General features: G+C 44.4%; 1 protein-coding gene across 2 annotated transcripts in view; it reads right to left on the bottom strand.

Annotated features, from left to right (window-relative positions):
• Window positions 1–25235, bottom strand: part of PTPRT (protein tyrosine phosphatase receptor type T) — a 446577-nt gene that overhangs the window by 84416 nt on the left and 336926 nt on the right. For both annotated transcript variants that reach the window (XM_063404659.1, XM_063404660.1), the window contains exons 12-13: window positions 15941–16214; window positions 7138–7174 (exon numbers count right to left, since the gene is read on the bottom strand). In XM_063404659.1, coding sequence (XP_063260729.1) covers window positions 7138–7174; window positions 15941–16214 — 311 coding nt within the window. The remainder of the gene's footprint in view (window positions 1–7137; window positions 7175–15940; window positions 16215–25235) is intronic.

A 25235-nucleotide genomic window follows, 5' to 3' on the forward strand; every position in this document is an offset into this window, starting at 1 on the left:
CCTGAATAATATAATATATGATATTATAAGCCTGAATACTAGCTTATCAAAAAATCTATTTAAGGAAACAGGCATCATGTACTTGTAACAGTCCTGGGTGTGCTGTGCCTTTGGAAGTGTTGTTAAAGGACACTGACAGTGATCATCTATTTATGCAAATCATTTTAAATGACCTGCAGTACCTGCCCAGCTGCTGGCCCACCTTAGAAAGGACCTGCAGGTTTCAGGAAATGGAGACAAAATCCTGATCACCCAAATGAGCTGGTTTGAGGGTCAGGAACAGGAAACCCCACTGTCCTCAAAACCATGAGAGTCCCCTCCTGCCTCCCCCCACACTGCTGCCCCCTCCTCGTGCAGAGGAGGCTCCAAGGGACACCCAAGGAGCTCTTCTTGCAAACTTTCAAGCAGAAGAGATGAAAAACAATCCCCTGCATTTCATAAGTGAGGAATCATCCAATGCTCCCTGCATTCAAATGAAGTAAAACAAAACCAAAGGAAATATTTTCTGAGTTTGACTTTCACTTGTGGCTTTCATGTCCAACTACTGACTTTTCTTTAATTTCCACTCCTTTATCTGGCTACCCCTTTATCTGCAAGCAAAGATGAGTGCACACTGGCTCAGGGGCAGCCACAACACACGGCCAGGAGCATCCTCTCCCACCAGGTGGGTCTTGAAAAGGGGCAGGAACCTCCACACTGCTCCAGGTAAATCCTTGCCTGCTTTGATTCCTGGAAAGCTTGGCTCACACAGCTGTAATGTATTTTATTTCCATTTCTCCAAAGACTTTATTTCCTGAAGCTGCTTGTATCCTGGCAGTGCATGCTTTGAATCACAAAGGGGATGTTTTCAGTCTCCTGTTGCTGAACTATCCCAAATTTTATCTTAAACACTGTGCTTCTTCTCCCCTTCCCTCCAGCTGCCTATTTTAATTGGGGAGCCCAAGATTAGGGTCTGGCAATGCAGCAGAGCTCTGGAGTAGGAAATAACCTCTGGACACAGGGCTGGAGATCCCAAACTCAGTTCCCTCCTGGCCTCATCCCATTCTGCACCAGGTTCTGCACTGATTCAAAGCTGTGCCTGGGATAAGGAAGCCCCAAAAGGGATTGTGATACAAAAAACTTGTGCTAAAAAAATAACTTTTAGAAGGCAGGAATTTGTTCAGGGGGAAAAAACCAACCAACCATTTTCAAGCATTCAACTTAAAAAGTGTGATAAACTCCTCTGAAATAAATAGCGCAAAACAGAATAAACCTGTCAAAGGAATAATACTCCAGTGTATTAGAAGACAAAATGCAGCAACAAACAGATTTGAAGTGGGATTAGATCTGTTTAAAAAATACATTATCTGTCTACAAAACCAGAATGTATTTCAGGAAACGAAAGAAGCCTCTTCAATGGATTTGTTATTAAATCAACAGTTTTCATGTGCAGCAAAATTGAGTGGGAACAGCAGGAACTCTTTCCTTCCTCATTTTCCACTGATTTTTTGCAGTCTTTCCCCCCAGCCCAAGATTTCCCTGGTCACATTTCAGGTTCTTTACTGAGATTTCAACATTCTCCCAGGAAGTTTCCTTCTTCCCGTGCTGGTGCCCTACCAAAAATCAGAACCATTTTTTTCCAATGTATTTGAACTTCCCAGTAATCCCAGCAACTTTTTGCCCCTGTATCACCACAGCTGTCCTGATGTGTACCCGAAATAACTGCTGGGTGAGGAAGTCATAAACTAGGCAGGAATAACCATGCAGCACTGGGAGAGGAGCATTCCTAGAGAAATGTAAGGCATCTAAAAACTGAAAAAGCATCCCTCCCTTCCCGTTAGTCCCATGGAATGCTGTCACACCCCAGCCACTCATTCTGTGCACATCAGGCTGAAGCAGAAGAACCTGTTTCCACAAGCTGATGGGTTCTCTCCTCTATATTTCGATTTTCTGGAGTTAATGATGATCCTGATCCCAGTGTTACATATAATGGAGCAATTTTATGGCACACTCTTAAGTTCCTTCTGATGGAAACTGCGAAACCCTTGAGAGGTTCTGAACCTCCCCACTGTGAGTGGCTCTACTCCCCACTGTGAGGGACTTGCTGTGCTGAGGCTCAATTCTGCAGCATCCCTGGCTCCAGCAGAAGTTTCTATAGAAACTACAGTTTCTATAGTTTCTATAGCTCCTCTGTTCTTCCGCAGAGGCCTCACAGAATCAAGTTTTCCTTTTCTTGCCACCGTTTCTCCGACAGCAGGACTCGGCTGTGAATGAGCACAATGATCAGCCCCAGACAAGGGCACAGCTCCTTGGACGGAGGTGCCAGCTCAGCTCAGCCTGTGCAGAGGGGGCTCCCTGGGGCTCTCCCATCCCACTCCAGTGCTGCTGTGAAGATTTAAGAGGTGTTGATGCCTCAGCTCACCCTCAGCACAGGCACATCTCCCCCTCGGCACTGAAGGAGCGCATGGGAGCACTGCCCCCCTTTGTACTGTAGTTGGAGCAACTGTAAAAGTAATTTCTCATGCAAAACAAGCATTAAACAAGAAGTCATGAAGCTGCTCAGACCTCTGGAAGTTTGACCAGGTTTCCTTTTCCTGAACTGATAATCACCTGTGCTCAAGAGGCTGGGCGGGTTTCGCGTGGTCGCCTGGTGTCTACCTATCACTGCTAAGAACAAGCAAAAAGGTTCCCAGGCAGCATGCACGAGACAAAAAAAAAGGAAAAAAAATAAAAATGTACCTCATAGTGGTTATTATAGTTCCATTCTTTCATTTGCAAGAACTCACATTTTAAGGAAAGAAGAAATGAGCATCGGGAGATAAGGAACCATTAATGAGCCCTCTGCCTTGGTTTCAATTACACTGTGAAATTAATTTAATGCACTTTAGGAATACAAGAGGTAATCGCTCTCTCTTGGTAAGAGGTTGCAATTTTCTCTAATAAAGTGTCAATATAAATATGTTGCTTTAAGACAGGGAGAACAAGTCAGTTAATTCAGAAAGAATGGGACACATTAAAACAAATGCTGTCAAGGAAACCAAATGGCAAAACCTATAAATAACCCATCTGAATGAAAATTGTATGGCAGAGAGCTGGTAAATTGGAGTTTAATTATAAACATTTTTAAAGAGTGTTTTATGTTAATGAGATGCATCCAAGTGCCTAATGCTGTGAAAGATAACATTAGTCCAGTAATTAAAAAATTAAAAAGAAAAAGAGTAGCCCATGTGAGGAGGGAAGTGGCAAGAGATCTGAGACCAAGGAATCTGAAAAGAAATACATGGGTAGATACAAGAGGTTCACAATGTGGAACATGCTGGCAAAGTGTGGGATGGCTACACAGAGTGGACAAACGCAGGGAGCTTTCTGATGGCTGATGTGAGTACCTGGTACAGGCACACCCAGCCCTCACTGGAGCCTGGAAGGAGGGAAGTGAGCTCAGGGATGTGCTGGCCCAGCTGGGAACCCACTGGCTCTGCCTTGGAGCACCTGCTGCTCTGAAATGCTGTTGCCACCCCCTCCTCCCAGCATTTAACAACTCAACACAAAAGGATTTGAGGGCTTTTTCTGGCCCCCACAAGAGTCAAGTTCATCTAACCAGGAGCAGCACTCAGAGAACCATGAAGAGAGAGCATCACCAGGGAGCTGGGCTGAAATGAAAAGGGCTCATCTGAGCAGCCTATTTCTGTATTTCTGGCCAGAGAGGAGGGGAGAAAGCTGGGAAAGCTCCAAAGCTTTTTTTTTTTTTTTTTTGACTGAACTAAACCACTTTTAAAGAGTGCTCTGCTTTCCTTTTCTTGGTGTCGAGGCAATGGGACACAGAAAGCAAACTCAGCCTGCTGGAGGAGAGGCGGTGGAACAGCCCCGCGCGTCTCTCGAGTAATTAAAGAGACTCAGCTTCTGAGCAGGAGCCTTGCAGCAACACCCAGGATGTGTTACAATCCCCCAGTAACACATGCCTAACACATTTCACTGCCTAATTACTCCCACACTCACGTTTAGTGCCCTTGTTAATCCAGTACTTCAAGAGAATTCCTGCCTTGCTGAAGCACGCCGCGATCCTAATCTTCCTGTCACTGGTGTAAATCAGAACTCATTTCACTGCTGCTAATGGAGCTGCTGCAGTGACAAATGTCTAGGCATGGGGAAATCAGGCCTCTATTCTGAAATGAACATTTAGTCTGGCACCAGTAGCATGTATTTATTTTCTTGTATCAAATCAAAAATAGAGTTTTTTCCTCCTCAAAGCAGATTTTTTTAATGCTGAGATTAATCCTTACTCCAAAAAAGTTTCTTTTTTCCTGATTTCTACCAAAGACACCACCGTGGCATCCTCACTGGCAGCTCTGCTGATTTTGTTCAAGGCAGACTTCAGGTTTGCTCATTGTACCCTCAGCAAAACACCAATGCAAACAAAGGGGAATACAGAGCAAAGCCATTAAGGATAATCAATATACCGAGCAGTCAGAAGACAGCACAGACACAGCAGGTCATCTAGAACATTCCAGCTATCAGCCTTTGATCAGGACACGGTGCCATTACAGTTGTTTGAGTGTCTCTGTGCACTGCCCCACTGCAGAGGGAGGGCAGGCACAACACCCCTCTCCAGGGCTGTCCCTTTATCCATGTGTTAATGGGAATGCAGCCTCAGGACACAGGGAAACCCAAACCTGGGGGAAAGCTCACACAGCCACCTTGCTCAGGTGCCAGCAGTGGCAGGTCCTGTGTGTCCCCAACACCCACCCGTGTGCTGCCCTCCTGCCCCTGCAGCCAGCCCTGCCCCTGTGGAGGGCTCAGCCTGCTGCACTCAGCACAGCCAGGGCATCCCAGGGTCCGTGCCAAGGGCTGGGCACGGGGAATTACAGCACTGCACCCCAGAGCCAGGCCAAGGGGGAAAGCCTTCCACAGAGATTCCTGCACTCCACACAGAGCAGTAAGATATCTACCCATAAATCAAAAGTGATATGAATCAAAAGTGGTATAAATCAAAAGTGATATGAATTGAGACAGCGAGAATAAACACCAGAACTGCCATCATTTCTTGTCCTTTTCCATTCAAGTCAATAAAGAAAAAAACCTAAAGAATAGCATTACCAAAAAATAGAGGCTCTAGACATCCTCAGGCTCTACCCATCTCTTTTGTATCTCTTATTAAATTAATCCTAGCAGGAGATTCTTTTTTAAAAAGAGATGACATTCAGAACCAACAGAAGGAGGGGGTTCATTGACAAGGTGGTTCAGTGACTGTTCCTGGTGACCTAACAGGGTTTATGAAAATTATCTCAGTTTGCAGAAGTCAGCTGAAGGTCAAACACTTATGGGACACTTTGCTGAGGTACCCAAATCAGAGAGTGCAAACAAAAGGTCATGCCAGAATGGGATTTTTCAAGCTGTTATTTTCTTTTGAATAGTCACAGAGCAAATATCTTTCCTGCTAGCATGACAACATTCTTCCACCAGCTCCAGAAAAATGAACCCACTGAAATGGAAGAAACTACAGGTTTCCAAAAATTAATTATCCAGTATCTCTGACCTCATGAAGAGACTATGCTATTGGAAAAGCTTGTGGAGATTCATTTCACCCAGTCCTGCTCTTGCTCTTCCTACCACCAGAAAGCCAAAATCAGGTGTTTGAAATGGTCACATTACCAACCAGCTGAGAAAACTGAGAGGAAGGAGACACACAGACTGAGACACATAGAATGTTTGCAACCCAGAGAATGGATTAAATAAAGATTTTACAAAGAACTTTTAAACATGAAAGGAACAAGAGGGTATGGGGAGAACCAGAGGCACAGATGAGGAGGAGAAATGGGAGAAATGGCTCCTCCTCCTTGGCTCTCAGTGGTGACACAACTGCTTACAGCCCCAGCCATTGGCATTACCAGGTCTGAGCAGGGAAAAGAGCAGCACAGGCAGAGATGTGGCTTGTTTTGCTTTGAAAATTATCCCACATAACTGCAGTAATGCCATTATTCTAGTTAAGCTCTGACTGAAGAATGGTGACACGCAGTACCTGCCACCCCAGAGCCTGCGTGGCTGCCACAGCAGGCTGGGGTGTCTCCACAGGGAGGTGGAAAATGCTCCCCAATGGCTAAGGGGGTTTCTTTGAGCTCCCCAACTCCTCTGCAAGTTCAGACGCAGGAGGGATCAGGAGAACGGACCTTGAAGTCATTAACTTCTGCCACAAGTCAAAATAGGCAGAAAAGAATGGAAAAAATGGGATGGTGCCCCAAAGGATTTCTGGGTTCCTGCCAATTTTGGTGAGCTCTCAAAGCCTCCACAGGCAGTCATGCAGGTATTTCACATGACAGCAAAGCAGCAAGAGCACAAGCTGGCAAAGCTGAGTTTGGGAATGGAGATCATCTGTAGCACAGCCCATGGCAATAGCCCAGCATTTCCCTGCAGCTCCTTTGCAGAATACAGCCTGTGCTGGGGAAATCTTTTTACAGCTACTCTGTGTTACAAATAAATTCGTGTCTGACATCTTTTCTGGAAAAGTAGCCCCTGGGGTGATTTTGGAATCTTTAGAAGAGTTGTTAAAAGCAGCTGTAAACTCTAAGAAGGAGCTCAGGCATTGTCACCGTTGGTCCCTCAAGAGCTACACCTTGTGAACCAACCTGGGGCTGTTTGTCTTGGGTTTGCTCTGTGTGACCTGGCAGCTGGGTCTGTTCTGAGCTCACCACAATGAAAACCAGGAATGCTCTCTCCTAGTTTGTTCAATTATACCACAAAAATGGTGAGATGGAGGAATTGTGCCCCGCTGTGTACAAGGTTAGGCTTACATGAGATGTCCTCTTATCTACTTTGTACAGTTGTGGAGAGAACAAATCGAATTGGAAGTTAATGTCACTTTTTCAGTGATGTTCTGCCAACAGCAAGAACGGTCCTCAGGACATAAAAGCTGTCAACAGAATGAGGGGAAGGAGGAACCACAGAGAATTATACCCTGCATTAAAAAAAAAATCAGAGGCCACAAATATAGTGGAGTGGTCCTGGAAATTGTTCTGCCTTGGCAATCTTCCTTTATAAAAAAATCAAATAAAAGAGGAAATAAAGAGGTGGGTTCTTTGGCTAGGAACTGTAATCAAGTTGTGCCACCACTGCAGTTTTCACATTTCTGGTATTGTGTTTTGCAGGAAAGAGAGACCCACATACCTTTTGTTGCCAGCCGGACACAGTTGATTTTTGTTTCCTGAAAAATAAAAAAAACACAAGAAAAATATATAGGAAAACATCACAGTGTGTAATTTGCCCATCTACAATAAACACACATTCCTTTAAAAAGCTACTAAAAATACATGTATCTTTTCTTGCACTTCATCTTTGAAAATACCACCAACAGTCCTTGATGCATAAAACACTCCAGACTATTGGACTTGCCTGCAGTTGGTTCTCTTAAGTATTGAAGAGTTGGGAGTGACAGCACGTTTCTGCACGCTCCATGTGTGAGTGATGGGTCCCACATAAGTGCCTGATTAGCTAATAGAATTTCCCAGTTAAATGACCTGCTCTCTAATAGAGTGACAAGCCTTGGGTCAAAAGTACACACCACTGTACATCTCATTTTCATGCACCATTACTGCAAATTTTGCAAATTGGGTATTTATTTAAACACATGGCAAACAGACATGAAGAAGCCATTTGAATATTTCAGCTCTCTGATGGATGTGGAGCAGACCCACATTCTGTGCTGCTGCCTCTGCCAAACGAGCTGTTCTAACAACCCTCACCACTGCAGCTCCTCATTGCAGAGCTGGGACACGACCCAACGCTTTGTGTTCAATCCACCCCAGAGCCTGCAGAGCTGCAGAAACAGCATTTGGACCTGAATGTTGTATTTGGCTTCACAAACATCTCAAACTCAGCAGCTTGCTCAGGCCACCTCTGCTGCAAACACAACCTTTGTGGAGTCCCCAGCTCCTCATTGCACAGCCCCTCCTGGCAGGGGTTGCTGCTGCCCAGCCTGATTGCCTTCCAAATGGGAATGTGCTGCTTGGTTAAAGAGCTGCCTCTGGCAGGCTCTGATCTGCTGCAGGCTTTGCAGAGCACTTTATGCCTCTGCACGCCTCAGGTGTAATGAATCCAGCACCGATTACTGTGCTAACAATGCCACATTAATATGGATGCTGTCTGTGCTCTGGGAACAACAGCCCAGCAAAGCACTGCTGGGCACCTCCTGCCCTCCTCAAACAACAGGACAAACCTTGTGGAAATCTGGATTTGCTCTTGGAGAAAATTGCTCCTTCTGTGACTAATCCTCCTTGGCTGGAGCAGACACACAGAGCCCCACTGTGCCTTTTGTTGCTCATGGGAAGGGGATGATTGCAGGATCCATGCTGGGAAACACTGGGAATCACAGCAGAAATTGCCTCTGATCCCTTTCTGGGATGCCACACAATCTGCATACGAGCCACCCTGGTGTGCAGTCTAAAAACAAAATACTCAGGCCAAACCCTCCCTCTGACCTTGCCTTTAAACTCTCTTAAGGAATTCCTGGATCCTCAAGGACAAACCATGTCCATTCCCAGCCACATACATTCCAGAGTGGGACTGGAGCTCTGTTTATCCTGCCAAACCAAAGACACCCCTTTGGTTACAGCCCTTTGTCCCTCAAAAATCAGCTCCCCTGCACAACCTGCACCAACATTGGCACTGCAGGGTCACCACAGCTGCACACAGAGCTCCCCACTCCCCCCTGCCTCATGGGTAACAAGTTTGAATTGCCAATTTTTCTGGAAATCCAGAGTTGTCCTTGCTGCTTGTGATGAACGAAGCAGGAAAAACACAGCTTTGTTTTCAGAGCTGTCTCTGTACATGGTGCTGGGAACCAGAAGACAGAGAGATCCTGATGTAGTGTCTGATATAACAAGCTGACCTGAAGAGCAATGAAGAGTAAAATAAAAATAAAATAAAAAACAACAAGGAAAGATTTTTGCAGTCTACAAGTCGGTGGACACTTGCTCACATTTTGTTGAGGGACATTTTCTCGTGTATTTGTTGCTTTCTGCTGATTTCAGAATGTAACAGAAAGCTGGAGAAATTAGTCAGTGCTGGAAAAAGAAGAGTCTAGGGTGATCCCATCTGAACGTGTGTGTATTCCTGCATGAGACCCTCCCACGGGGTGATTTGGGAGGACAGAATTTGTTCTGTGTGCATCTGCATCCACTGATGCCTGCATTATATATACATACATATATATGTGTGTATATATATACATATATATACATATATATGTACATATATGCATATATATATCCATACCACAGCTGTCAGGAGACTGGCACTGCTAAAGCAAGGGCTAGAGGAACAAGACATGGACCTCAGAACTTTCATTTCAAATTGCATCTTCTGGGAAGGAAAATGTAAAAGCAGCTGAACAGACATCAGGCTCCCAGCTCCCAGGGGTGCTATATTTAAAGACTTGAACTTAGTTCATATTCTGGATTAGGGATGATTATTCTGTTGCTTTCCACTGATCACCCCATTGCTCATCTCTTTGGTGTCTCATAAAAATTAATCCCTTTCCATTTACTCTGTTTTCTTTGGCTGATACTGAGAGTTGTAAGTTTGCATGAATCTTTTAAAGAAGAAATAGAATAGATAAGTACATTTCCTCCCCCCAAAAAACCTAAACAAACAAACAAAAATCCAGCCTAATCATCCCCCCAAAAACAGTAAACCCACTTTCCCATAATCATGTTTTATTTCTGAAAAATATTACTTTTCCTTCAAGGTGCTTTTGTGTACAGAGTAAAGATCATAGAATGTTAATGGGTTGGAATACACTTTAAAGTGCCATAGGCAGGGACAATACTTTAATTTTATTTTTTTTTCCTAAGCTACATTTCCCATCTTTCACTCTGTACACACTACTTCTTGTCCTGTCACTGCAAGGTTCTTCTCTTTAGCCACCAGCAAAGCAGGAATAAACAGTGTCGGTAATTATCAATGATCCATCCAGATTGCTTAAAGCAATGGCAAAAAAATTTAAATGAAGAGATAATAATAGAAATTTTAGAAAAAAAAACCCAAATAATTCCCCAGAATTCAGTCTCTGTGCTGTTTCTGAACATTCTTTCAAATGCTGCAAGATTTAATTCCCATTTTATGGTATCACAGAAGTTTTACAAGGCCTTCTATATCTGCAACAGTCTTAATGATAACCAGAGAGCCAACATGTTCTGAGTATTTCTTTCATGTTATGGCTGAACTCACAGGAATAACTTAAATTAAGATGCCTGTACTGCTTCAGCTCTGAATCACTGCCAGGTTGGGGCAGACATTTTACAACCAAACAGTACTGAAACGATGCAGGCACGTTCTCACTGAGATCCTGGAGCAGGAAAACACTTCATGGCTTCATCCTGCAGCTCTTCATCCAACCCTCACTGTCCAACATGCTCCACATCCTGGCAGCTCACTGCAGAATAAGCCCATCCACATGTCTACCTCAGCATATTGCTGGAAGTTTGTTTTCTGGAACTTATTTACCAATGAATAAAAGAGGATTGTGGTGTGCCCTGACTCAAGGCTGAAGCCTGGCTCTGTTTTCAGTCCACACACCACATGAGCACTGTGTTTTGGGGTGCTGGCAGCCTGTTCCTGCAGGAGGACCTGCACCTCCATCAGCACAGGCTGGGACCCTCTGGAGAGGGGCCCTCTCTGCCCACACAGCCTGGAAACTGCACAGCATGAACCTGCTTTGGCATCCCCCTGAATTTCCAGAGCTTTTTAAAACATTCTTTAAATGCAGCTTTATTCCTTCATTTTAGAAGCAAAGGAGCTGCTGCTGTCTACTAATTACTGAGGTTCCTAAACGCACATTTCACTCAAGTGAAATGGATGATAACAAGATGAATTCTGCCTCTGTCTCTTCAGTGTTTGGATGGGAACAATTTTCTGGAGAAAAGGGCTACGAGGGCAGCAGGACATATGTTTATGTGACAGCTGCGTCTTCGCAACCTAAAAAGCCACATGATCTTTTTTTCCCCCTTTTCTTTGGAACTGACAGCTTGCTGTTTACAGACTAGGAACAACAATGAAAGCAGCAAAGCTTTTTCATCCATCTGTTTTCACACCCACCATTTTCCCTTTCCTTTACTATGATTATGACTTTGCAGCAGTCAAACAGAGCTGAAGAACCACCTGCTCTCCCCAGATGTGCCACGGGGGCTGCCCCACAACAGGCAGAGATTTTTAGGCAGCTCAGACTGGGAACAGGCAATTTTATCTGCTGCTGGGGCACGGACCAGACAAGGAATCACCACTCTCCCCCTGGCCTCAGTTCCAGCTTTAGTTCCCCACGTCCCAGATCTGAACATGGAATTGTTGGCAACCTGCTTCACACAGGGTAGAAACCACGGGTCTGTCCAGTCTTAAGGAATTATTTTTTGGTCCTCAACAAATTTTGCCCAAGTTCAAGAGAGCTGTAAATTGTGTGTTTATTTTCTATACCAGTGCAGCCAGTGGTTTGCAGTCTTTAAATATGTCTGTGCAGGGTCAGTGGACTCCCCTATAATTTTTATTGCCAGCTTCAGGAAATTGCTGTTTCCTTCCAGACACTAAGCCAAACCTATTATTGCTATTCCAATTATCAGGGTTTTTTTTAGTATCTGTGTCATTTGGAGAAGGGAGGTTTAACAAAGTGGTTAGGGCTTTTATTATTTACAATAGGAAGTTATTTCAATGATCTGTAGTTGATGATTGGATACCCACTCCTCTCAGCCTCTCAAAAATGAGATAGGCTGGAGGAGGATTTTATTTATTACGCAGAAAACACTCAGGTCCACATCCTCTGGTCAACCAGATGTAGAAACAGGGGCGTACAAAGAGTGAAGTATCCCCACAGCTGCTTTATTTCTGTGCCAGCACCTCCAAGATGAGATTAAGGAGTGAATGTAAGTGGTTAAACCCCAAATCTTCCTGATCACAGAGCTCCCCAAAGCTGGTCAGTGGCTCACAGAAGTGGTGCAGGCAGCCCTGGTGCCATTTCATCTTTCAGAGCACGGCTCGTGCTGACCTCAAACGCCTCCCAGGTTTTTTTCATGGCCATCTCCACAGGGATGAATGGCACATCTCTGCTGGCAGCTCTATCCACACCTCCAAAACGTCCCAGAAGAATAATGCTGTGTGCTGTGAGCAGACCTGTCAGCATCAAGAAATCCAGCCTCAAGTCCCCTGATAATAATGAGCTGCCCGATTGTGCATGTAGTACAAGTCATTAGAGAGGCAAAAAAAATCAATAGGAATCTCGGTAGAGTCTATCATCCCCTCAAAAAAAATAATATTCTCATTGATTCCTGCAGTGCTACTTTTCACAATCCTGGGTTGAAGCATCAGTCACCTGTTGGACCACCAGGCTGGCAGAGCAGCTGGCAGCATCCCCCCATCTGTGTTACACAGGCCCCTGCTCCTCTCCCATTTAAAGCAAAAATGGCCAAGAGTTATTGATTGCAACTGCACGGTTACGGATTTCATTTTAACTCAGTGAGGTAAAATGCAGCTCCAGAAAGGATTTTTTTAAGGAGCTCTGGTTTCTGAGCTGCTCGAAAGTTCAGGCAGGTTTCACACAGCAAATTCTGCCCACTGGAGCGTGGTGCTGGATCAGCAAGCAGAGACCTGCAGGGAGCCAGATAAGGACCTGGGGACAATCAGACCTGCAGCATCTTGCTTTGATTATTGAGCCAGTGTAAGGATAAGGGAGGATAAGGAGCAACACAGGGTTGTCAACCTGGCCTCACCTTTCAGACAGAAAAATTCTGGCAGAGCTGGAGTTTGAAAGGGGCTGAGCTCAGGGAGGGTTTCCAGACAAGCAAACCTTCATGCTCTGTCAGGCAGCCATCTGTAGCAGGTGGCACCAGGACGAGCAGCAAGCATCAGATCCCTACCTGGATGGCTGTGACAGTGTCTGGAGATCTTGCCAGAGCAGAGCCAAAGCCAAATGTCCCCTCTGCTTCTGTGCCATCTCTTGTGCTGACTCCTGCTATCAGCTGAGCAGTAACTAATGGTGCTTCTCACTCCCACAGCCACAAAGCCTGGAGTTTCTGTGTCCCCTTCCTCTTTTTCCCCTGTCTCACTTCAAGCTCTGCCACATTTCAGCTCAGCATGTGGCTGTCAGCAGTGCCTGGGAGGGGAGTCCACAGGATCTGGAAGTGTTTCGTGTGACAAGGCTGAACTGTCCTGCTCAGACTCCAACCTGGAGGCAGCTCCACAGTGACCAGAGTGCACCCAGTGCCCGGGACATGGATCTAGCCTGAGACAGCCCTTCCATTCACACTCAGACAAGTACAACAGGGCACAAGAGAAGGCAGAAGAGCTCCTGAGCTGCTTCTGCAGCAATTTGCCACACTTGTTTTGCATCCAGCTGTTAATTATGTTCCTTTCAGTGTGACAATCAGAGCTGATGGCTGCAGAGCAGACGGGAACACCAAATGAGCACAGCCCTCCATGTACAGAGGAGCTCAAACAATGCAGAACTCCTACAACACTCCTAACCTCCTCCTAATCAAGCTTTTCGACCAAATCCAGGCTGTTTCTTCAAATGAAGCTCTCCCCAGAGCCCTCTGTTTCCAAAGGAAGATGTTCTGGTTCACTGCATGAAGGCTTCTTATTGCAGCTTCCAGGTGTGGAGAGAAATTTTATGATTCCACAACCGTCAGTGATTAATGAAACTATAGAATATCCTAATTAAAAAATGAGTGGTAATGTTCTGTTAAGTTTTTTCATGTGTAAGGGAACATAAGGCTCTCCTTTAACCCTGCTAAATTGTTATTATTGCAGGTTTTTTGCAGATGTGCCTTATCAAAACCCATGGAATGGTTTGGGTTGGAAGTGACCTTAAAGAGGATCCACTTCCAATGCCCTGCCATGGTCAGGGACACCTCCCACTATCCCAGGTTGCTCCAAATCCCATCCAACCCAGCCCTGGACACTTCCAGGGATGGAAATGCCATGTTGCAGCTGTAATTATTTGTAGGATTTTCCAAGACCAGTCCGACAGGCTCAGGTTACGACAAGTAAAAACCCAGAACTCTTAAATACAAATGATACCTGCAAATAATTCTGGGAAAGGAACAAAAACCTACTATTTACAGCTGCAAAAGAGTGAATGCAAATTGACCCTAATGTTTGAAATGTGGGGTTTAATGATTTTACCAAGAAACAAAAGGGATCAGGACAGAAGCTACTCTTCTGAAGATCCATTTTCCACTCTTGGGCATTTCTTCTGTACTTTTACCCACAGCACTACACTCTGAGGATATATAAAGCATATCCTGTAGAAATATAAATTATTACCACAGGAGGAAATTGCTTTCTCAAGTAGGAACTTACTGTGTCTAGCTGGACACTTCTCATCCTGTCATGAACTATGCACTGTTGCATTAAGACTATTTGATTAACTTATGCATAAAAAGCCCTTACAATCTTGTTCCTGTTGGGACAGCCCAAGCAATTAATACTTTTTTGAGTGCTTAACATCTGGAATGTAGGGTGAGATGCAAGAAAAGCAGGAACACCAGTGCTGCCTGAATCCAGAACACCAAGGGAAGCCTACACTTCCATCCACACAACCCATTTCTTGAATATTACATTGTACTTTAGCAAATAAAGTTTCTTCCCTGGGGATCCATTCACTAGCAATTAACTATCACACATGGGGGAACTAACTAGAAACAGAGAGACATATACAGATAGTCACAATTTCTTTTATAAAGGCAAATCCAAAACTGAATTCATTGAGCAGTGCTGGAAGGAAACTGTATTGGCTAGAAAGGAAACCAAGGTGAAAACCAGCAGTGTTGAAGAGATTTTGTACTTGTCAGCCACACAGCTGAAGCTCTGCAGGAAAATGGTGATAAATGAAGGGTGTAAAGCTCTAAGATGTGTTGTGAACACTCGTTGGCACTGCCAGCCTGTGCAACCACCCCAGTCCTCTGCAATGTGCAGCTGCATTCAGGTACAAAAGCCACTAAAGCCTGCACCATTCACCTTTGAATAATTTTTGTAATTTTCCTCTCTCAGGGGTGATATTGTAGAGAATTTATCTTTGTTAGAATTAAATTCCTGAAAGCACTGGCAAACATGCTAATAATAGCAGACTCTGCTACCCCAATTTGTGATGCCTGGTTCATGCTCTAAGACTCTTCACGAGGCCAGAGTGGTGAATTCTCTTGTGTTATGCATTAATGGAAAGCAGCTGGGGGCCCAAAGGGGAGGAGGGTGATCCACTGAAGCTGGATCTGGCCTGAAACAGGAGAGGTAAAAGGTCACAAATTATCCTCAACTGGAAGAGAAGAGGGAACATTTCTGTTTTCCTGTGGTGGGATGAGGTGTGTTGTGGCATTGTGAGTGTCATCTGAGTCTGAGGATGGGGTGGGCTACATTTCCTGTTCATTTTAAACCCAAGATCACAGAGTAAAGATATATAAAAATAGAGCATGCAGAGGGCTAGGACAGATGCAGACAGTCCCCACTGCAGTACCTGACTTCCCCAAGCTGAAACTCCCAACCACAAGTGCTGCATTATGATATGGCCAAGTGCGAGCTCCAAGGTAATCCAAATTCATAACATCTCCTCCAAAATCACAAGCACTGTGAACTATCAAGATACTGCAATTATGGCTCTTAAAAGCACAATAGCCCCTACTCTGACATTCATGCTTATGGAAGGATAAAAAAAAAGAAGTATCTAAATTCTAAGCAGCTCATTTAGTAAATCACACGGCAACATGTGCCTTCACAGAATCAGGGTCCTCAACAGATTTCTCATTGGATCTGAGCATCAGAGAGAGATTCGAGTGAAGGACAAGTAATGGCATGCCTGATTTTCATCAGATTTCTGTAAGAGGGTAATAAGAAGGAGAAGTTAAACCAGCATCCAATCGAGAAGGGGGGAGAATGACGAGGAGGACAGAGGCAGTCACACCTACAGAAGCAGCTCAGTTTCCCCTGCACTTACTCCATTGGCCTTGCTAAGAGCCTGGAAGTATATGCTGTAGCTTTTCAGGGGGGAAAGAGGAGCGTTCCAGTAGCCATTGTAGGTCTTGTTGTCGCCCACGGTGAAGGGCTGTGTGACAGGAAGGTTGATGGGCTTCAGCTCGGCTGCAAAGTAGTGAGGGGAGTCCAGGCTGGAGGCGTTCTTGTAGCTCACTGGCACAGAGAAGCACTCGATGATGTCTGCAGCTCTCCGGGCTTTCTGCAGCTTCTCCTCCTTGACAACAAGCTGGTAGACACTGGGAGGGAGACAGAAAGGTGAGATTAGAGACCCCAGAGCCTTGGACATCAGGAATGTTCCCAGCAATAAAGGGACAAGAGCAGAGCAAGGTGAGAAACACGCAGCTGAGGGGTCCCAGCAAGCAGGACAGGAGCAGGGGCAGTGAAAGGCCAAGCTGCTGGCCATGAGCCCTGCTGGTTTCATTGAGTAACTCAGGATAAACCTTGGTGAAAGTCAGAGTGGATTTCAATCATGTCCCTCTTTAGGAAAAGGAGTAACTAATAAAATACCCAGTCTAGAATGAATTTTTCATGTGCTGAATGTTGGCAAGCAGGTGTTTTCTCCTTCAGTCACCAAAGTGAAACAGGAATTGTTTGCTTGGGCCAAACAGTGGCTGCAGTGGAGGAGAGCATGAGCAGGTGGCAATAGTGTCCCATGCCTTTGGAAAGAGAGTGCAAAAAGCTGTTTAGGCCAAAAAGAATCTTAAAAGATCACATTTTTTGGCCCTCCCTCATATCCAGATGTCCACATAAGGACCTGGTCAGGCCCTGGCACAGGGTGCCCAGAGCAGCTGTGGCTGCCCCTGGATCCCTGGCAGTGCCCAAGGCCAGGTTGGACAGGGCTTGGAGCAGCCTGGGACAGTGGGAGGTGTCCCTGCCATGGCAGGGGGTTGGAACTGGATAGGCTTCAAGTTTCCTTCCAACCCAAACCATTCTAGTATTCTGTGACCTCTTTTTGGGATATCCTGCAATGTAAAATTCTCTAATTCCCAATGGCAAGTCTCCTCCTACCTTCCATCCCTGGAGGACTGTTTATGTACTGAGCAGGTGGCTTTATAGCTCTCTCAATCCACTTTTGTTTCAAGAAACAACAACAACTCCTCATATTCTCTCTGACTCCATGAAATGGTAATCCTTTTTGATTCCTGCTAAGCTTTTGGCCATTATGATATATAATAGCAATCTTGTTATTTCTAGCTTACTATTCCACGCTCAGAGCCTGCAAGGCATTCAAATGCACTTTGCTGTTTTTTTTCTTTCCTCCTCAGGCAGCTAACAAAGCCCTGGAGCTCGATGCTGCTAGGGGCCAGGCAGGTTTTACTCTGTTTAACACCTCTGACACACTTGACAAAGAGAGCTGGGGCTGCAGTCATTTTCCTCGGTGTCAGGCTGCTCAGACGTGCTGCCCTCACCTGTCTGTGCCAGGTGGGGCTTTGTTCCTGCAGACAGGGGAGATGGATTCAGAGATTGGGCCCAGCCTGCCGTGCATCACTGTCCCGGCTTCCACGGGCTCATTGCCGCACAAAGACTGCTCTGGGGAATTTCTGGCATAGCAATGGCTCCTCAGTGCTCCTGGGAGCAGCAGAGCTCTGGCTCCTGCAGCAGTGACAGGAGCCCTTTCTGAATTCTGCTGTTGCCTTCCCAGTTCTGGGGCCTGTGGGGATCTGCCTGGTGCTCTGCTGACAGCGGGGCAGGCAGGGAAGCACTTGGAAACCATTTGGCTCCCACTGCTAGACACAATCCCAGCTAATCTGTACAAGCACGAGCAATTTATCAATTACTCAGTACTAAAGCTGTCCTTACACTGGCACTTGCTAATGTAGCAGGAGCACCAGCTGCATGGACTGCAGCCTTTAATGATGTCCCATCAGCATTTGGGAAAGCTGTCCACCTCCTACAGTTCATCAGAGCCTTTAATAAAATATTTTAGACCTACTCTGATATTTATTTTACAATTTCAAAAAGACAAAACCAGGTTTCCAAGCAACACTTTAAGTGTTATCATTGAGGATGCAGTGGGAGCTGCAAGCCTGTTCAATACAATCCCTCTCCTCAGTTCAGCAATAGCAGCTCTGACTGGGCTGGTTTGGCCACTGCTCACTGAGAGTTTACATTCTGATTCTGACCCTCCTCTCTGGCAGTAACAATCTTCACGACTGGGAAAGTTTGTCATTTTGTTAGCCAGCCATGTGCAAAATTGTAGCTGACAGTTTTATGGACGCTTGCCAGATGCCTTCTAACCTAAAACATTTGGTTTCTGTTTCATCCAGTCCTAAACACTTGCATTTTCTGGTCATTGAAAATGTTTCCTTTAGGTATATACAGAAATATACATATGTAGACATATATTAATCTGCTTTCAGCCTGCACAGAGGCCAAGAACTCCCTCATCCTCTCTCCCCAGACCTGAGGGTGACACTCATTCTCAGTTATCCCTGCAAACCATGAACTCTGTCTGTAGAGAAGGGGAAGCTCCCAGGGACATGAACTGCCAGGTAACTGAACTTCCCCAAATCATTAGAGCACTACAGACACTTTTCATCATGAGCAAGAGTTTTGATACGTACAGAACCCAGTCACAGATACTCTTTTTCCTCTATTCTTTCACATTTTCTCTTTCCCACTTAGCTGTTAACATACTTCCTCCCTTCACAGGGATAACTCACTCTTGTAGTGGTCTGAAATTTTACTTTTTATGTTTATTCTTTTGAAGTGAATCAAGGTTCCCCTGGAAGCACAACGGTGTGTTCACAGACACTCAGCTGGGGTGTAGCAATTGTCCCATTTGCATTCAAGTTAAAATCCTGTTCATCTCCTGCTCAAACACTGTCTCCATTTCCATGGAACAGGCATCTGAGCTAGCACTGCTGTGGCTAAAACCCCTCCTCTGGTGACACTTAGGAGGGGGGACTGGCTGCTTTCATGGCATTTTTCTCCCTGATGCCCCAGCTCACCCTGACTGGCACAGCACCCTCATCTTGCCTTGCCTTGGGCTGCAGCACCCTCCAGCCTTACTCTTCTCTGAGCCTGGCCAAGAGGCCACTCTCAAAGGCAGTGGTCAAGCATGTCTGAGTTCAAAGCTTCTTTTGGGCTGAAGATTGTCACTCTGAGCTCTGGTTCCCTTATCAAATGGTTATTCTGGGTCTCGCTTTCTGTTTTGATCCCAGTATTTTCATCTGTGTAGACCCCCCAGAAGGGCAGGATTCCCAGTTCACCCCAGCAAGGACACAGACTGGTACAGACCCTTTCTTAGTTTTCTATCATTGTTTTTTTCTGGGTGTTTTTTTGTTGGTGGTGTTGGTTTGGTTTGGGGTGCTTTGGGGGTTTTTGGAGTTATGCTCTTGTCCTCCTGTTTAGTTTATACCCAAGAGCAGAACTTCCCTGCCTGCCTTTAGGGCATTTTCAGAGACCAACTTGTCTGCATTGACCAGTGAAGTGCTGCAAAGCACAGAAAGTGCTTCCACCTGCAGTGAGGTGCTCTTGTGATTGGAGCAAAAACTCATCAACCCTACACCCAAACGGAATTGCTGTGGGAATTCTGAGTAGTAAATGTCTTATTACCCACCCTAAAGTTGAGCAAACCATCCGCATTGCTACAACACTTCTCAGTGGAGTAAAACTAATCCAGCTTTGCTCAAATGATGGGAACTTGGTGGGATACACCCCAATCCCCGAGATCGTGGCTGGGCACTACCTCAGGATAAACTTGGTGAGTAGGATCTGCCCTTTTGGCCTGAAAGAGCCCTTCAGCTGCCCTCACACCTCTGGGTCAGGGCTGAGCAGGGTCTACCCTCTGCAATTTGCTACCTCTGACAATTCTGTAACACCAGTGCCTTTACAGACAAGGGAAAGGAGGATTTCCAAAGGTTTTCCAAAAAGTGGTGATGGAGGGAAGGATAAAAAAGGCAAACAGGCAATGAAAATAAGGAGGAGATATGCAAACTATTCTAATAGCTCTTATTCCATCTACCAGGGAGGCAGTAACAGGGGTTTGGGGCTCTCCCCATCCCAGGCTTCAAAGCTGCTGCTCCCAGCCAGGATCAGCTAACATGGAATCAATGCCTCAGCTGCAAACGCCCAGCTGGATACGAGTGTCAGTGTCACACAGAGAAATGATATTAAAAGAGACAACAAAAACAGAGCATTCAAACTCCTACACGAGATAACAGCTTCAGTGCCTGTGAAATGAAAGATGATACAGCCACCCTAACTCCTGCACTCCAGTTTTTAATGTCAGCACACATTTGGAAACGCTGCAATCAAACACACGGGGGTGTGCTGCAGGGTAGTTGTTAGCAGGGGGTTTGTGCTGCCAGTGCCACCCCAGCCCACTTTGGTGCAGCCAAATAAAGCTGCTGTCCCCTTAACAAACACCAGGGACTGCTTTCCAAACATCCACAGGCTCTGCTCTCCAGAGAGCTCTCGAGGGATTCTCAAATCTGGGCCACAAAACAAATGCCTGACCTCCTAGAAGGCTGGGGAACTGACTGCCCTGTGTGCAGCTGCACACTCTGATTAGGAAAGGAGGCCAAAACTGGGCTCCTTTATAAATTTCAAAGGTCTTAGATAGATAAATCCACATCACTTTAATAGAAGCTTTTTAAAGTTTTTGACAGCTTGGCTATAAATCACTGATAAAAGCACCCACCATAATGGGCCACAGCACAAGTGTTGTCTGCAGAGGAATGGAAGGTGCCCTTATCACCATCTACTAGATAATTTTTTAAATTATGAGTTTCCTATTCAGTGTGAAAAAAAAAAATCAACATTCCCAGTCACAGCCCATTTCTGTGATGGAGATCTCTCTGTTTGCCTCAGGCTTCTCCTTTCCCTGATCTTGATTTCTTTTTCAGGATGGACTGAGACAATACTTGTCCACAAGTTAAGTATTCAGACCAGTCTCAGATTTTGAATGTAGGATGCCCAGGAATGTGGGGAGGAAAAGCTGAGTCAGGGCTCTCCATAAAGCATCCAACATCTGGCCCATGCCCTTTGGTATCCTGGCACAACAAGTTGAAACCTTCACCTTGCTCTTGATAATGAGAGGGTAGGCAATGGAATATCATTTCTTTGTAAATTTGCAGTGATCCACTCACCTGAATTATTAAAGCTTAAAAGAAACAATGTTTCAGCAGCTGAGTACTCCCTCTGGACCAATCTCGTTATTAAACTTTCCTTCACATCATATAAAGATTCAATATATTTTCATTTAACACATAAATTTATTATCAGCCATATATTATTTCCAATATTATTTTCTCCCAGGGAGCAAAAATAAGTGGCAATTAAAACAGCTTGATCTTGTAGTGCCTTTTTTTTAGCAGACGACTGTGAGCAGGTTTTGTTGTTCATCCTACAGAGAACAGGAACTTCCCACTTCCAGCTCAGATGAACACTACTTTCAGAATAACTCTCTGATAGGCTACAGGAAGTAAGAGAGCAGTGGTTTTCTTGTTACTGGTTATTTTAATTCAAAGAATGAAGGACAAAAAGGAGCAAATGGAGGAAGGCTAGAAAAGATTTGTGCCTCCCCATGTGGGATGTAGCAGCTGACGTGGAGCTGGATGTTGAATTTCCACTCCTGCACATTTTCTATGGAAGAAAGAGATCCAGCTATTCCAAAAAGGCCATCCAAACCCACGAAAATACACCCCAAATACTGTCTGACCAATCCACAGGGGTCAGTGCTGCACAGAGGTGAAGAAAAGGCATCAGTAGCACATGAACAGGGACAAAGTTACCATAACTAGAAGGACCAACAACAACTTCAGCTTCTTTTCCCTTGTGGGACACACAAGAATCCAGCTACAGACACTGAGCACAGCATTTTTATCATGTGATTATTCCATTTAACTTGTGATCCTGTTAAATTTGGTTGAGCCAAAGTAAGTGTATCTGTATATATCCATGAAGGTTCATCACATTAATTCTGACAGGATGGAGCCATCTCCCAGGATACTGGAATGGGAGAGGGTTTGATGTGCTGGCTTACACCCACATTCAGAATTCAGATCAGCCATTGCATGTGCAGGTGCTTGTTTTATGGCCAAGCTGCCTTCAGTGATGCACTCTGAGACAGAAGAGAAGCCTCATCATCTTTATTTCCCCCTTTTAAAGATACCAAGATCAAAGCCTGAATTTTGCCACAGAGACAGAAATAAAATAATGGGAATTTTGAAGAAAGGTACCCCATGTATCAGTACTCTGTACTGTTCACCCTAAAAAACCGTGAGATTAAACTGTAAATAGATCCTTCTCACAACGTGCCTCCAGCCCTACCATGAATCTGCATATGGGAGATTTCGTTTAAAACTTCAAACTGAATCAAGTCTAAAATAGCTTTATAGCATCCATTCCCCTAAAGTTTACAGGAACTCAAGGGTATCTGCCATAAAGTCTGATGCTGGCACTCACTGCTTTCCTTGGGCTCCAAGGGTGGATTTCCTGAGCAGGCACCTCCTGCAATCAAACATTCAGACACCCAAGAGTCAACTCCCCAGAGAGCTCCCAAGTTCATGAAGTTTTCTGGGTGCAAACAGGTGCCAATAAATCCCTGAGAATTGAGTTACTGCCTTCAGATATTTGAAAATGTCACCCTCAGTACCTCCAATAGCATTTTTAATCAGAAGCTCTGAAACTAATCTACAAACCATAATGAACTGTGTTTCACAGCCACCCAGGACACTCTGACAGGACCCAGTGCTCTGTTCTGCAATTTTCTGTCTATTTAAGAACTGATTCGAAGCACATTACAATCAATTAAAGATTGCTACTGTTTCCATTACACTCTGGAACAGCTCCATGCAGAATACAATATGCTGAAGTGAAGGTTTGCTTTCAATAAACAGTTTCATGCAGAAAATAGTGGAAAGAAAGAGATTGTTCTACAGTGTCATCTTCTGGAATGTGCTTGGCTGTTTCAGAGGCTCAAAAAGTAGCCCATTCTGAATATTGGGCTGCACTGTCATCTATCAGCTTGCTCACATCTGCAAAGCATTCACAAAAATAAAGCTGCTAATAGTGATGCTACTCGAGGAAATAGTCTCTCATATTGCAAAGTTATTCACACCAGAGCCTTCATTTTGCAGTTATTTTTGCGTGTCCTTTTACAGTCATTTAAATTAAACAACTCTTCTACTACGTTCACTGAAGTTGAAGAATACTAAAAAAAAAACTTCAAATCCAGCCAAATTCGTAAAAAAAAGGCATAGGAAGAAGAGATGGTAATTACTGCCACTGCAATGAAAAAAACCTGCTGAGATAGAGCCAATAATAATGAAATCCATTTAATAATCAAGAAGGCTGGGAAGAGAGTCTCTTCACATTTTCTTCCACTCTCACATTCAGCTCAGTACTCCAGATTTACTACCAGGGCATGTGAGACCCTGAAATTCATGAAACAAAAGGTAACCATTTCACACTTGGATAGAACCATTTGGAGGCATTCCTTTATCACTGAAATTTCAAGCTTTGTTAAATTTCTCCAGTGATTGAAATGGGCTCTGGAAAAAGTGAGTACGTTTAATGAGTGCATGGTTCCTGTGGAGGAGAGAGGGATGGGCCTGTGCTGTCCCCAGGCAGCAGCACGAGCTGTGATGAGCTGCCTGTGGGACAGGCAGTGGCATCTATTTCAGGAACTATGCACACTGTCAACCCAAACAAAATGTTTGTATTTGCAGAGAAGCATCCTGCCAGTGTCACTCTAACAAATGCTGTCTTTGGCCAGGCTGCTTTGTCTGAAATTCCTTTGCTGTCTCACATACAACTCCCACAGCTGACTGAAAACATGAAAACTCTGTTGGAAGGTGTGTGTGTGGGGAGGGTTGTTTGGTTTGGTTCCTTGGGGTTTTGGGGATTTTTGGGGGTGGTTAGGTAGAGTTTTCAGTAAAAAATGTGACAGTGTAATGTAAAATATTCCATGGCCTTTGTGGGTTGCATAGGTTTTATCCTGACAGACCCCTGAGGTACAATAATAATTATCCCTCTGTTGCAGATATATAAACAGCAGCATGGGGAATGTGACTCTGCCTGATATCACAGGATCAGTTGTATGTAAACAAATCCACACTTTCCTGCCCAATATCCCTCCCTCCACCCACCAGCCAATATGTCCTGTCTAAAGGAGTCTGGAGTAGCCACATGCTACACATGCTACTCCTACCAAACCTTTCAAAACTGGGAAAAAAAAGTGGCAAATGTGACTTCTGAGCATCACTAGAGATGTGAGCTTCAGTGAAAAGGAGGAGCAGAGTGCAGGAAAGAGGCGTTTGGGGGCTGCCTCTGTCTTCAAATTGCACCACACAGAAGATGCACCAGAGCCACGGGCACCAGTCACACCTTGAGCCAATGATGATGTTATTAATATTATTAATATTAATAATAATAATAATGATTAATATTATTAATGTTTAAACAATGGAGCTCTGAGCAGCCTGGGATAAGGGAAGGTGTCCCTGCCCAAGGCAGGGGGTTGGAGCTGGGTGAACTTTAGGGTCCCTTCAACTAAAATCATTCTGTGCTTCTCTGATTCTGCTTGTGCACATCTGAACACCCCTGTGTGCACCTACACATAAATATGTCTATTAAAATCAGTGTTTTCCAGCCTCATGAGGTTCCACCCACCATGAGTCTTCTCTGACTGAAGAGGCCACGACAGCTATGGAAAGGTATCCAAAAATCCAAATATTCCCACATAGCTCTAAGCAAGTCTGGCCATCACCACAGCACCTGTCCACAGGCACCAGCAATGTGGTAACACACACAAAACCTGAGCAGCTGGAACACAACTGCATTCACTGACCATAAAGAAGGATTTGTGTCCTTAAAGGGCCATTTTTCCCAACTGTGTCATTTGTCCTAATAGAAGTTGCAATTCAGACATGCAGAAAGACCTTCCCCAGCCCACCAGAACTGCTCCTGCATCTGTTTACTTGTTCATATGTCATATTCCTTGTACTCTCTTAAATGCTTTAAATTATCTATTTAATCTTCTGGGAAGTAAAAAATTAAAATAAAATAAAGTAAAATAAAAAATAAAATAAAGTAAAATGAAAAATAAAATTTAAAACTCAAAACAAAAATGAAAAAATAAAAAAGTAAATAAAAATAAAGTAAATTTTAAATAAAATAAAAATAAAATAAAGTAAAATTTAAAAATAAAATTGAAAAAGTAAAATAAAAATAAAATAAATAAAATAAAAAGTAAAATAAAAAATAAAGTAAAATAAAATAAAATGTAAAATAAAATAAATTAAAAATAA

Source organism: Prinia subflava, chromosome 8, assembly GCF_021018805.1.
Source record: "Prinia subflava isolate CZ2003 ecotype Zambia chromosome 8, Cam_Psub_1.2, whole genome shotgun sequence".
NCBI lineage: Eukaryota > Metazoa > Chordata > Aves > Passeriformes > Cisticolidae > Prinia > Prinia subflava.